General features: G+C 42.0%; 1 protein-coding gene across 5 annotated transcripts in view; it reads left to right on the top strand.

The window, feature by feature from the left end:
• The window catches only part of GOLGA7B (golgin A7 family member B), a 34,153-nt gene extending 20,438 nt beyond the window's left edge, over positions 1–13,715 (top strand). For 3 of the 5 annotated variants that reach the window (XM_016428212.2, XM_007478671.3, XM_007478672.3), the window contains 4 exons: positions 7,791–7,958; positions 9,469–9,621; positions 9,775–9,876; positions 10,942–13,715. In XM_016428212.2, the coding sequence (XP_016283698.1) occupies positions 7,791–7,958; positions 9,469–9,621; positions 9,775–9,876; positions 10,942–11,055 (537 nt within the window). In that variant the 3' untranslated portion in view covers positions 11,056–13,715. The remainder of the gene's footprint in view (positions 1–7,790; positions 7,959–9,468; positions 9,622–9,774; positions 9,877–10,941) is intronic. The other 2 variants (XM_007478675.3, XM_007478674.3) reach the window with 2 other exon arrangements.
• Positions 13,716–14,306: the final 591 nt, after the last annotated feature.

Genomic DNA, 14,306 nt, shown 5'->3' with positions numbered 1-14,306 from the left:
AGTACTGCTGTGGGTGTGGACCACCCACTCACATGAATAAACATACTTTTCTTCTTAGACCTACTTGCTGGAGTTCAGCACTTTAGTTCCTCCATTACCCACTCTCACAATGAGATCAGGTCTCCTTTGATCTTTCTCTCCCTATGGTGCAATGCCTTGCATTCTACAGGCCCCAGCATGCTGTACAGAGCTATGGAGTAGATGACTGGGAGCCAGCACTCCTAGGTTCTCACCCTTGCTCCAGCAATTTGAGGAAAGCACTTCCCACTTCAGTGCCTCAGTCTCCCAAATCTACAAAATGGAGTTATTAATAACCTGGGGTTACTAATAACTTTTATATCAAAGCACCATTTACTATAAAGTACAAGTTAATATAAAGCATACCTTTCTTGGTACCCATTCAAAGTGACACAGTTATTGAAGTTCCAAAGGGACCTTGATTATAATGATTCATAAATCATAGAATATTAGAGCTGGGAGTGATTTTGGAAAGCAGCTAATCCACCCCCTTCATTGTACTGATGAGAGGTAATATTGGGTAGCAGAAGAGCCTTGGATGTGGATGCAGGAAATCTGGGTTCAAATCCCATTCCTCATACTAGTGCTATGAATATTGGCACTTCTCTTAGTCTCTGTAAAATGATGATAATGGTATTTCCTACCTCATATGGCAGTGATGGGACAATATATGTGAGAAGCTTATATAAATATAAGCTGATCCTTATAGGGGTCTTTGAAAGGAGCTTCTAGTTTTTTTTTCCTTTGAGTTCAGCTGGATGTGAGCCCATGGGAGGGACCAACCTGCCTATTAGTATGTGAGTCTCTATATGCACCCACATGGATGCATTTTTATAATAGCCAGCATGGAGTGTGTGCACATATGTTGACTTGGCTAAAGGACAAATGTGTCATTTGCCAGGTGAATTCATCCCAATGACCCCTGACTGTTTTGAGTTTGAGAGGGAGTGAAGTAGTTCAAACATTCAGGTATATCCTTCCATTAGAGATTTCAAAATATCCTCCCTCCCCCAATCTAAATTTATGGAGCAGATAAATTAAGAGGTGACTATTTACATCACAATTTTTTCCCTCAAGCTGCCACATGACTCCTTAAATAGAAAGCTGCCCTAATGAATTTAAAATACAGTTCACTTTGCCAAAAAAAAATTCACCATATTTTGGGGAAAAAAAGTCTCTTACAAAAAGCAAGACATACTTGCACTTAGGAAAAGTTTACAACAGCAACTCATTTGCCAACAAGTCCCATTGAGTCAGGAGTTCTCCTTAGGTTTATTTCTTTAAGAATATTTTTCCATTATTTCATGATTCATATTCTTTCCTTCTCTTCTTCCCTCCCTCCTCCCATAGCCAAAGAGCAATTCCACTGGGTTTTACATGTATCATTGTTCAAAATCTATTTCCATATTATTAATATTTGTAATAGAGTGATCATTTAGAGTCTACATCCCCAATCATATCCCCATCGAACCATGTGATCCTTGGGTTTATAATGTGGGCTTTTCTACTGTGCCTCTGATGGAAAAACCATAATTGTGAGTCTTACTTTTATTTAGATTTTACTCAGTGAATATAATTACTTTCTAGTTTTCACTGTTTTATTAGTGGCTTTAGAATTAGAAGCTCCGGGTCCTAATTCTGTCTCAAATTTTTTTTTTAATCCTTCCCTTCCACCTTAGAATCAATACTCTGTATTGGTTTCATGGCAGAAGAGTGGTAAGGGCTAGGCAATGGGGGCTAAGTGACTTGCCCAGGGTCACACAGCTGGGAAGTATCTGAGGCCTCCTGTCTCTGGACCTGGCTCTCAATCCATTGAGCTACTCAGCTGCCCCATCTCAACTTCTTATTGGCAGACCCTAGCAAGTTACTGTTAAGCAACACTATGGGTCTTACATTCCCCATTTAAAAATGAGTCCATTGAGTTCAATTATTTCTTTTTTGTTTTCATTTCCACTACTCAACTCAAATGATTTATTTTTTAAATTTATTTTTAAACATTCTTTTCTTTTTAAAATTTGAGTTCCAGAACGCTCCCTCTCTCCCATTGCTCCCCCACCTATTTATCATGTAAATATAGTTGTATCATGTAAAATAGTTCCATATTAGCTATATAGCAAAATTAAAAAAAAATAAAGGATGGAAAGAAGGAAGGAAGGAAGAGAAAATTACACCTCAATTTGCCTTTAAAGTTCACCAGTTCTTTCTGGGGAAGTGTAGCACTTTTTCAACATGAGTCCTTTGGAATTGTCTTGAATCATTACATTGATTGAAAGCCAAGTCTTTCACAGGTGATTCTCATTACAGCATTCCTGTTACTGTGCATAATGATCTCTCAGTTCTTCTCATTTCACTTTGTATCAGTTTATATGTTTTCCCATGCGTTTTTTTCTCCCCTGAAACTACTCCCCTTATAATTTCTTCACAACCATATGCCACAACTTGTTCTGCCATTCCTCAACTGGTGATCGTTCTCTTGATTCCCAATTCTTTGCCACCTCAAAAAAGAGCTGCTATAAATATTTTTGCACGTATAAATCCTTCTGCTTTTTCTTTGAGCTCTTTGGGATATAGACTTAGTGCTATTGCTGGGTCAAAGGATATGCACAGCTTTATAGCATAGTTCTAAATTGTTCTTCAGAAGTTTATTAATGTTCTTTTTACCTATTTTCCTTTACCCCCTCCAACATTTGCCATTTCTGCTAAGTGTTGGTATCACAGGAGTTGGTATCTCAGAGTTGTTTTAATTTGAATTTCTCTAATTAATAGTGATTTAGAGCATTAAAAAAATGATGATAGCTTTGATCATCTGCAAACTGCCAGTTCATATCCTTTTGACTCAGTTCCCTATGTATTTGAGAAAGAAAGCTTCTATCAGAGAAATATGTCCTTAACATTTTTTACATTACTTTATTATCTACGGCACCTTTCAGTAAAATATAGTTTCCCTAATTCTCTTTTGCTTAGTCTGAGATCTTGATTGCCCCCCTGCTTTTTATTTAGCTTTATCTGAAGTATAATAGATTCAGCTCTAGCCCTTTAGTTTATCTCTCTCTCTCTGTTTTTCTTTCAAGTGTATTGCTTGTAAACAACATATCATTGGATTCTAATTTCTAATCCATTCTTCTATCTGCATACCTTTTATAGTTGAGCTCATTTAATTCACAATCATAGTTACTATGTATTTCTTCTACTCCATTTTCTTCTGCTTATCCTTCTCTTTCACTTCTGAACATTACCTCCCTTAATCCACCTTCCCTTTTATTATTTTCCTCACCGCCTTTATCGCTTATTTCCTTCTCCTACTATTTTCCCTTTGGGTAAGATAGATTTTTATATCCAATTGTGTGTATATAGTCTCCCCCTTTTCCTTCTGTGAATCAATTCCAATGTAAGTGAGGTTCAAATATTGCCTCCCTCCATTTCCCCCTCTACTATAAAAGATCTTCCTTGCACATCTTTTTTATGTGAGAAAAATTTCTCCATTCTATCTCTCCTTTTCCTTTTCTCCCAGTGTATTCCTCTTTCTCACTCATTCAACATAATTGATTTATACCTTTGCCTTCTGCCTAGGTAAATTTCTTCTAACTACCCTACTAATAACATTCTTAGGAGTCACATGTATTATCTTCCCATATAGGAATGTAAACAGTTTAACTTTCTAGAGTCCTTTATAGTTGTTTACTTTTTAATGCTTCTCTTGAGTCTTCTGTTTGAAAGTTAAAATTTCATTCAGTTCTTGTTTTTTCATCAGGAAAGTTTGGAAGTCCTCTGTTTACTAAATGTCCATTTCTTCCTTGAAGGATTATATTCAGTTTTGCTTTGTAAGTTATTCTTGGTTCTCATCCTAGCTCCTTTGACTTTCAAAATATCACATTCCATACCCTGCAACCCTTTTAATTTGGAAGCTGTTAAATCTTGTATGACCCTGAGAGTGGTTTTATGATATTTAAATTGTTTCTTTTTGGTTGTTTGCCATATTTCCCCCTTGATTTGGGAGCTCTGGAATTTGGCTATAATGTTCCTAGGAGTTTTCACTTTTGAATCTCTTTTAGGAGGTGATCTGTGGGTTCTTTCAATTTCAATTTTTTAAAAATAAAAACCCTTACCTTCCATCTTGGAGTCAATACTGTGTATTGGCTCCAAGGCAGAAGAGTGGTAAGGGCTAGGCAATGGGCATTAAGTGACTTGCCCAAGGTCACACAGCTAGGAAGTGGCTGAGGCCAGATTTGAACCTAGGACCTCCCGTCTCTAGGACTGGCTCTTAATCCACTGAGCTACCCAGCTGCCCCCTCAATTTCAATTTTATATTCTGGATTAAGATATCAAGTAGTTCCTTGATAATTTCTTGAAATAAAATGTTTAGATGCTTTTTTGGGGGGGAGGGTCATGGCTTTTCAGGTAATCCAATAATTCTTAAATTAACTCTCCTTGATCTATTTTTTAGGTTAGTTGTTTTTCTGATGAAATATTTCACATTTTCTATTTTTTCATTCTTTTGACTTTGTTTACTTTTTTGATGTCTCATGGAGTCATTAGCTTCCACTTCCTTGTTTCTAGTTTTTAAAAATTATTTTCTTCAGTGAGCTTTTAATATCTCCTTTCCCATTTGGCCTATTATACTTTTTTAGAAGTTTATTTTTTTTCAGTTACTTTTTGGATTTCTTTTAGCATTAGGCCAATTCTGTTTTTAAGATGTTATTTTCTACAGTATTTTTTGAGGGTGCCTCCTTTACCAACTTGCTATTTCTCTTTTAATAATATTCTTGTATCACTCTCATTTTTTCCCACACTTTCCCCTCTACAACTCTTAACTCTTTAACTCTTTCTGGAATTCTTATTGGACTTGAATCTAGTTAGCATTTTTATTTAAGGTATTTTGGTAACCATTTTCACATTGTTGTCTTCTAAGTTTATATCTTGATCTTCCTCTCCACTGTAGTAGCTTTTTATAGTCAAGCATTGTTTTTGTTGTTGTTGTTATTTTCTCATTTTTTCAAGCCCATTTCTTGATTTTGAACTTTATGCTAAAGTTGTTAAAATTTCATGTTAAAGTTATGTTAAAGTTAAAGTTGCTCTCTGCTCCCCTAGGGATGGTAAGCACTATTCCAAGTTTTGGATTTTTTAGTGCTTCTGTTTTTAGGGCTAAATAGGAGTCTGCAAATTTTCAGTGCTTCTAAGATAGTATGATCTGGGGAGAAGTATGATCCTTGTTCTCCTGGTCTATGCTTTGGTCTTTACCCCTGGTCCCCTGTAGCTGCAAAATTCTAGTGCTCCTGTTGGCCCTGGAACTGTGATGTAATCCTCTGTTCTCTTGTGGCCACAGGCTCTAATGCTCCTCTCTGACTTGGAACTGTTCCCTTTTGACTGATTGCAAATGTTCTTCCCTATCTTATAATTTCAACCCAGAATTAGGTATGATTTTGCAATTCAATTACAAAACAACTTTACAGTTCCCAAGCAGCACCAGCTGTATCCAGTATCAGCAAAAGGTCCTCTGAAATCTCTTTCTGACCAGTTATCTGATTCCCCCACCCCTTGCCATCTCTGAGCTGAGAGCTCCTTAAGCTGCTGCTGATATAACAGCTTGCCTTCAAGTCCATGATATTAGTGATTCCCACCCTACTGTCACAGACCTCTCCTGATGATCAGCTAAGTTTCTTAGACAAGAAAAATATGTCACTCTGATCTTTTGTTGGTTTTGCTGTTCTAAAAGTTTTTTATTTGAAGAATTATTTTAAAGTTTTTTAGAGAATGTTGGAGAGAGTTTAGCTGGGTTGCTGCCTATATGCTGCCATCTTGGTTTCACTCTTGAGTGAAATTATTTCTTTGTTTTTCCAACTCAAAGTCTTTGTTCTATCAAATAAGCAGCCAGTAGTGAAGGAAGTTAGTGGGAGTTCTTCTCCTTTATGAAACTGAAATTCTGAGAATACTGAAGTCCATTTAAAATCCTCTGCCACAAACAAACTATAGATCATCTCTGCACATCTACACCCACAATCTTACTTAATATTGATAAGTCTACTCTCTCCCATTTAGGGTGTATGTATTGGAATGAGAAGGGATTTTAGGGACTATCTAATCCAGTTACTCCTTCATTTAGAAGTTGGAACTTGGTTAAAATTATATAAAATAGTGGCATAGCTGAATATTGAGATCTTATGCGGTCTCCTTTAAATTATAAAGCCATAATATTAGAGTTGGGAGAGAAGATCTAGGTCAACCCTTTCATTTTATAGATGATGAAACTGAGGTCTGAAGAAATGACATGACTTTCCCCAGTACAGAGAGTGGCATAGTGAATTTTAGGTACCAGATCTCTATTCTACACTAAGAGTTGGTATGAACATATGCTACATCTTTGCTCTGGCAACAGCTGCCCAATCCTGACCAGAGTTGACAGTGGGCTGGTCTGATCACCACTACCATGCCTGACTTCTGTGGTACCTTTCTCTTCCATCAGAGTATCTGGCAAAGGCAGGGGGCCATCATGACAGCTGGGCAACTGTGGTCCTTGAATTCTGAAAGTGCCAGTGCTTATGTTGCCAAGGCCAACCAGGGCAGGCAACCACCCTAAGAAAAATGAAGAATACATGCTGACCATCTTGATGATTCATCTGTGTTATCAGAGTCTAGGCCTGCATCTGTTTATAGAACTTTCTGTTTTTACTCTGATTTACCTTTGGTTCTGCTTTGATCTTTGTTTTTCATTTTCCAAAGAAATTTATTTCTCTATCCATATTCTTCTCATCCTTTGATACCACCTCTTTTGTGAAGCGTTCTCAGATTTCCCTCCCCCAATCTATTTTCTATGTATTTAGTTATATATGTGTGTGTATAAAGAGATATATATGTATATCTTCCAATTTCTATGGAATTCTTTTATGTGCTTAATATGGCATCAATTATATCCTAAAATCCTACTTTGATGTCTCATTGAGGTATGGAGATCACCCTAGGTCCGTGTTGGCAAACCTATGGCATATGTGCCAGAGAGGGCCACTCCCTTCCCCTTCTCCATGCACACCTGAGGACATTTCTTTTATCATTTTCCCTTTTGTCCAGCAGCCCAATAGGAACACTTCCTCCCCTGTTTGGTAAGGCAGGTGGCTCACATATGGCATGAGGTTTGTAGTTTGGGTACTCAGTCTCTAAAAGGTTTGCCATCACTGCCTTAGGTCTTGAATGCTATTGCTAAGAGCATAATCTTTTAGGTAGGTACTGCCAGGGTGGTAAGGATCTGAGCATGGACCTACCCATGGGCTATTGACCAAGGCTTAGTCTAGAGAGTTTAGTGCCAGAAGTTTGGTCAGCAGGTGATTAATTTTTTGGGTCATATTTAACTTACAAAAGTCATTTATTAGAGGGTGACCAATTGAATAACCAGCAAGCCCTTAAGTACTTACCAAGTAATGTGCTAAGCACATTATCTACAACATGGATAGAGCAGTATATACAGACCAAAAGGTAAACTAAGAGTATACAAAGATCAAAGTGAAAATAGTCCTTTCCCTCAAGGAACTTACATTCCAAAGGGGGAGATAACATGTACAGAGGAAATAGGTATATACAAGATACCTATGAAGCCTTAGAGGGGAAGGCAGCTCTAGGCTGTAGTATCGATTAGCATCTATTTTGCTCTTGAAGTGAAGCATTTTGTGCCGTCGATACTTGTGTACATGTCTCATCCCCTCTTCTAGATTGTAAGCTCCTTGTGGGTAGGGATTGTGTCTTATTCCTCTTTTTCTCCACACCCCTGCCCGCCTTGCACATAGCAGAAACCATGTTTGCTGATTGAATTCGTTGTGTCTCTGGAGGGTCACAATCTGCAGGAACTCCGGCGCAGTGCCTCATTGGCCACTAAAGTCTTTATCCAGCGAGATTACAGCGATGGGACCATTTGCCAGTTCCAGACCAAATTTCCCCCTGAGCTGGACAGCCGGGTAAGGAATTTTTGTTTCCAGTCTTGGTGCTTGGTTCAAGACACAGTCCAGACACTTATGGGAGAATGAATGAACCTGGAGTCCAAATACCCTCTTGTCCATGCACTGTGGAAAACAGGTCTGTATTAGTCAGCAGTCAGCCAGCAAATATTTATTAGACACTTGCTATGTGCCAGGCTCTGTGCTAGGTGTTAGGGTTACAAAGGAAGGCAGAAGACAAGGAATTGCCCTCATTGCCCTCAAGGAATTCACATTCTAAGGAGGGAGATGACATTCAAAACTATGTACAGCCAGGTCCGGAATAGGGCAAATAATAGATCCTGGGAACTGGTTGAATTATTCTAATGGCACTATTTTAACTATATGTAAAGTATGATAATTTGTACCAGTCTACTACTAGAAATATGAAATGAAATTTGGATAGTATGACCATTGCATCTAGATTAATTATTCATACTAATTGCATATAAAAGAAATATATAGTAGAGAGGAAGTAACCTCAGAAATGAAGCTTAGTTAGGGACTCTTGAGCATGCCCAAACCCCATGTAGGTATGACTCTTGAACTCAGGCCAGGGCCTTCAAGGAAGCTTGGTGATGGCACAGCTGGGTTTGGCTCTGGGTTCCAGATCACCCAGTTTCCACCAGCCAGGAGAGAGAGACCAGCCACATCTGATGACTTGCATTTATCCAACCAGGCAGATAAGGATGCTAGGCCACTGACAAGAGACATGGATTTTTAAGCATGGTCCAGAGTAGTCTTCATTGCTTCCTGTCCTTGGCCAACCTTCTAGAAAGATGCCAACCCATTCCTCGCCCCTGGGCCAGCCCCAGGCAAATGCAAACCTTCTGGAGCCATTTAACCCTGGAGAATAGAACAGTCATAGGGGCAGAGATCACATTATAGAAAGATGGCACTTTCTTTACTTTTTTCCCATTCAGTTGTCTTAGGGAAGAAACTAGGAGTCCCACAGCTCCTTACCTCCTCCTTGGAGAGCTTTGGCTCCAGGCAGACAGACATCTGTGGTTTCTGAGCTTAGTGATCAGGGAAGCCCTGGCAGGTTGTGGGGGTGGCTTGGAGGGAGCCCTAGGGAAATGTGGGTGGGGCCAGTAGAAATTCTACAGCCTAATGATTTGTGAAATACCTGCAAGGCAGGTCCCGTCTGTCCCCTTGCCATCTGGCCAAAGAGGATCTCAACCATTCAAAGCCTGGATGTTTCTGTTTAGCTCTCTCTGGGGAAAAAGATTCCAGGCCTCCCTTGACAGGCAGCACAGCGTCTCATCCCACTTTCTTGAAGTGATTTAAGTTCCATGGGTAAAGCCCTCATGTATCTTCAAGGGCAGACTGTCTTGCCTGCATTTCTTCTCTCCCTATGTGTGGGCCACACACACATCACAGACACACAGCAAATAGGAATCCTGAGACACCCCTCTCATCCCTGCCAGCTTTCCGTTAAGGCTTGTCATCTCCAGACCCTTAAACCAGGCTTTCCATCTTGCTCTTCCTCCAGATTGAGCGGCAGCTGTTTGAAGAGACTGTGAAGACTCTCAACAACTTCTATGCTGAGGCTGAGAAAATTGGGGGCAGCTCCTACCTAGAGGGGTGTCTGGCCTGTGCCACGGCATACTTTATCTTCCTCTGCATGGAGACCCATTATGAAAAGGTGGCTCCCATCCCAGACCCACAAATAGCTCTCTCATCCTTTTTCATCCTGCGCTTCCCTCCCCGAACCCCATATTCGCTCTATTCCTATTTCCCCTTCCTACTGTCTTGCACCCATGATCATCTTCTTTGCTAACTAACACCCTCTGAACAGGTCCTCAAGAAAATTTCCAGATATATCCAAGAGCAGAATGAGAAGATCTTTGCTCCTCGGGGCCTCCTTCTCACTGACCCTGTGGAACGAGGAATGAGGGTTGTATCCTTTATGATTGTGACTGATGGGGCTGGGGCTGGGCTGGGGGAACAGTGGGCAGGTATCCATATCTCTAAGTGATGAATGGAAATGGTTCTGGATTGGTGGACAGGGAAAGGGCAAGGATGATGAATTAATCTATGGAGAACAGGGACTAGACCTGCGATTTTATTGGTATAGAGAACCCCCTCTACCAAAGAAGGTACCAAAAGCACTAAGAAGTTCTCACTATGTAAGGTGGCAGGACTTCAACTCAGGTCTCTCTGGCTTCCAGCCTGGTTATCTACTCTACCGAGTTGCCTCCCAAGTGAATACTTATTAACATTTTTTGCTACTTCCTGTAGAAGCAATAGTAGCCTTGATTTGATTACATCCAAGGCATGAGGTAGAGACTGGGCTGGAATTCATGGTGGCAGAGCAGATCTGGTCTGGTCTAGATAGAGTGGGATGGGTCATCAATCCCAGGGAGGGAATGCCAAAGCTTAGTAGTTGCACCATCTTAGGGATCAGAGTTTCTGGAAGTTCAATCTGTAGAACCCTGCTCCAAATGCCTAGGGGGGTGGGGAATGGTTGGTGAAAATCATTTATTTCTCTGAACCCCAGTTTCCTCGTTTGTAAAATAAAGGGTTGGTCTACATGTGCTTCATGGTCCCTTCTAGCTCTCTCTCTCTCTGATCCTATGAAGTTAAGGGCGGGTCTTAGGAGAGTAAGAACTGCTTTGGATAGCTGGCCATCTGGTGACCGTTGAGTAATATCTGATGTCTGCAGGGAGGCTATGAGGAGCTCCTTTGGGGGTCCACACTGAGTGATGGTTTTAGGGAAGGTGACAAGCCACTAGTTCCCTCCACATCATCTCCCTTGGGTTTCACCCCACACTACTTCTCTATGTTCCTCATCCATGGGAGATGGGCATTAAGGAAAGATGGCAAAGGCAGCCAGATGGGAGATGGCAAACAGACCCATGAGTTGGGATCCTCTTATGCTAATGGTACACTCTCAGACAGACCACTTGACTGACATAGGGACCAGAGGAGGTCACTGATCTTCCTTAACCTGCCTCTTCCACAGATTGAGATCTCCATCTATGAGGACCGTTGCAGCAGTGGCAGTGCCAGCAGTGGGAGTTCCAGCAGCAGCGGCAGTGCCAGCAGTGGAGGGGGTGGAGGGGCAGGGGGCCGGTGACTGGCCGAGAGTCCCTGCAGGGAGCTGTACTGCCGGGATGAGGGCCTCTCAGATCTTCGTAGGCTGCGCTACCAGAGCACCCGCTTCTGAGTCGCCCTCTCTACCTGCCACTCCATTGGGGTGGGGTGGGGAGGGAAGAGGGTGGCTGGCCCTGAGATTAAACTGTGGGCAGCTAACCTCCAGGGGTCTCTGATGGGAAGGGGACTACTCTTTACTGCTCAGGTGCCCTCACAGTAGGAGTTGTCCCCATATGGACATACCCCTTCCCAGGCCTGACTCCTCTTTGTCCACTGGAGTGTTCTTTTTTGTTCCTCCTGCTAAGGAGGAGTGCCATGCCTGGGATACCATTAAGGGGCTCTTTCCCTCAGAGGGTCTCTCCTATTGAGGTCCCATTTCCCTTCCAGCAGCTTCTCTCTTAGAGATTGCCCAAGAGGGGACCTTCTATGCCTGAGCTGAGCAGAGGCTATAAAACCTGGACAATACCTCACCCTGCATGATTCCTTAGCCTATAGGACCCCAAACACTGGGTTTCTGTACCCCAAAATCCAAATGCTTCCCCTGCCAAATGCAATGGGTTGACTACACAAACAACTCTCCTATATTCTTTTGCCTGCTCTTTCCCTCTAGTGTCTTCCCCATAATCTCTCTCCTCTCTTGCTTTCTGACGCTATCCTGAGGTCTCATCCTGTCTGTGAACCATCTTCCCATAGGAATTTGGGGCAATGAAAATTACAGGAGGACTTCTCTAATCCATTCTCTGTGGAGGCTGGAAGGACCAAGTCCCAGGCTTTTCTCAAGGACCTCTCATCTTTCCAGGATTGAAAACCTCCCTGACTTTTGCTTTCTTCTCCCTAGCAAAGTGGGCAGGAAGAGATACTCTGGTCAGGGCCAGGTCCAACAGTAGCAATAGGCCAATGGCCAAAGAAAGAAGGGAAGGAAGGCATTCCCATGTCTTCCATGGAGCTTTAACCCAGAGTTATTATTTTTTTTATGGAGAAACTAGTTATAGGTCTCAGACCTGAAAGAGAAGAGTTTTAGTCTTAGGAGTTTCTACTTCTGTAATGAAGACTATCTGCCTGGGAAGGGAACATTTGCGAGGAAGTGATGATTAAAGGGAAAAATATGGAACCCTTATCATGGCCAGAATGGAAATATTTGGGTCACTGACCCCTATGGAAGGGAGGGCTCCTTTAGCCTTTGTTCAATAATGTAACTAATGTCAAAGGCAGAGAGAAATGAGAAGGGGTAGGTTCAAAGGAAGGGAAGGCAAGCCTTACTTTATTTGTAGGGAACTAACATGGCTGAGTTCCATTGTAGTCATGTCCCTCTAACCCAAAGCTCCCTCTTCTTCTCTAGCTCTGTTCCCTACTATTCTTGCTTCACTTATTTCTTTCCCATTGTAGCTTTGTGTTACTGAGCAGGTTTGTGTGTGTGTCCCCACATAGGAACTGGGCAGATATGTGTGTGTGTGTGAGTGGGAGATTTATTCTATTGAAAGATGGCATGTAGTGTTTGAGACTATATGTCCCTTCCTACAGGCAGGCTTCCTGGTGCTCTGCCTGTGATTATTAGGCTGTGATTTCCCTGAAATGTCTTAGTTTCATAAGTCAGTGACTTTCCCCCTCTTCCCCACTCCCACTCCTATATTCTTGTGAAGGTAAATAGCTGTGGGACTGGGATCTTACTCTTCTTGACTAGGGGCTGCCATGCCAGGTGCTATTACTTCTAGTTTCTCTCCTGTTACTGGGGCTTCTTCCTCCCAGACCCTAATCTCTACTCTGTAGAAAGGAAAGGAAGGGAATCAGATTCCAGGAGGGCAGCTTCAAACTATTGGGGTTATGCCACTGGAAGATTATACTATTTAGACCCTCTCCCTTTAGTCCACCACAAAAGCTGTGGTTCTTCTCTATCCCCCGTCAATCAGTTCTTCATGATGGCTCTGAGTTGGGGACTATCAACATGGTATAGCATCAGTGGCCCTCCCAGCCACCTAAGAAACCATTGTATCTGAAGACATTGGCTGGATAATTGGGGCTTCGCCTGTTGGCATGCCAAGGACTTGGCTTTTCCATGGGGGGAATTCCCAGCTATGCTGCTGCAAGTGCCACTTGGCTAGAGAAAAAGCAAACTCCTACCCGCAGTTCCTGTAGCAACAAAAACCAGGGAGCATCTCTCCCCCAAAGCTGAGACACAAGGAAAGTGAAGAGGATTATAGCCTGGCCAGTAGGAAACTGGGAACTCAGCCCCCCTCTAAATTCATCCCCTCCCCAAAACACATATACACAATGGGGGGGGGATGCAAAGAAGCAGGTCATAAAGAACCAGCAAGGAGTTCTCCAAAGTTTGAAAGAACGATGGATTCAATTTCTGCCAACAGAGGAATGCCACATGGACACTTGCCCTGGTCAATAGACCAGTCCAGGCTGCCATGGCCAGAGATAGTCAGGGCTAGGTGACTATGGCTTGTCTCACCTGAGCCACAGGGATAAGAAGAGCAGATTTGGCCATTTCTGGCCCAGCTTGTTAATGTATTTTCTGGTTTTATGGCAGTGTTCCTTATTTAAAACCAATGTATCTCCACCTACCTTATGGATGTCCATGCATGAAGAACAAAAACGCCTTTTGTTTTTAACCAATAAAAGGACCTGCTTGACCTTGAATTTTGTGTCCCTTTCTCCCCTGTGGTAGCCAAAAGGCTCCTTACATCATGGCGGGTGCCTTCCTCTTATATTGTAGCCACAAGGAGGAGCTGAACAGCCATGGAGAAATGAGCATTCTGTCATTTGGAGCCAGGTGACAGACACACAAGACTGGCACTTTTTAGACTAAAACATTTCTATTTCATACACACAATCTTGAGACATGAGACTAGTGCATTGTATGCTGTGATACTATATATCTGCCTGTCTACCTATCTATATCTCAATACAAAAAAAAAGTATGCATATGAAATGTTACCATAACCTTACCATTCACATACATCATTAGGGCAGAGCCAATATTAAACTCCATGTCCTTGATTCAAAATCTTGGTAAATTTGGGAAATCTTGATTGAGGTAAGCAAATGTCCTCTATTATCCCATTCCTCTCTGTTTGCTCTGTCTCTCTCCCTTCTCTCTCCCTCCTTCCCACTTCTATCTTCTGTAGCTCCCAACTCCCTTTTTTCCCCTCCTCACCATCCTTCATCCCCTGACTGCTTTCGAGCCCTGCTCATCTCCCCAAACTAGTTGCTTCAGTTTAGACCTGGCTC

This window comes from Monodelphis domestica, chromosome 1, assembly GCF_027887165.1.
Source record: "Monodelphis domestica isolate mMonDom1 chromosome 1, mMonDom1.pri, whole genome shotgun sequence".
In the NCBI taxonomy this organism is placed as follows: domain Eukaryota; kingdom Metazoa; phylum Chordata; class Mammalia; order Didelphimorphia; family Didelphidae; genus Monodelphis; species Monodelphis domestica.
This window is presented reverse-complemented; position numbering and strand designations above follow the sequence as displayed.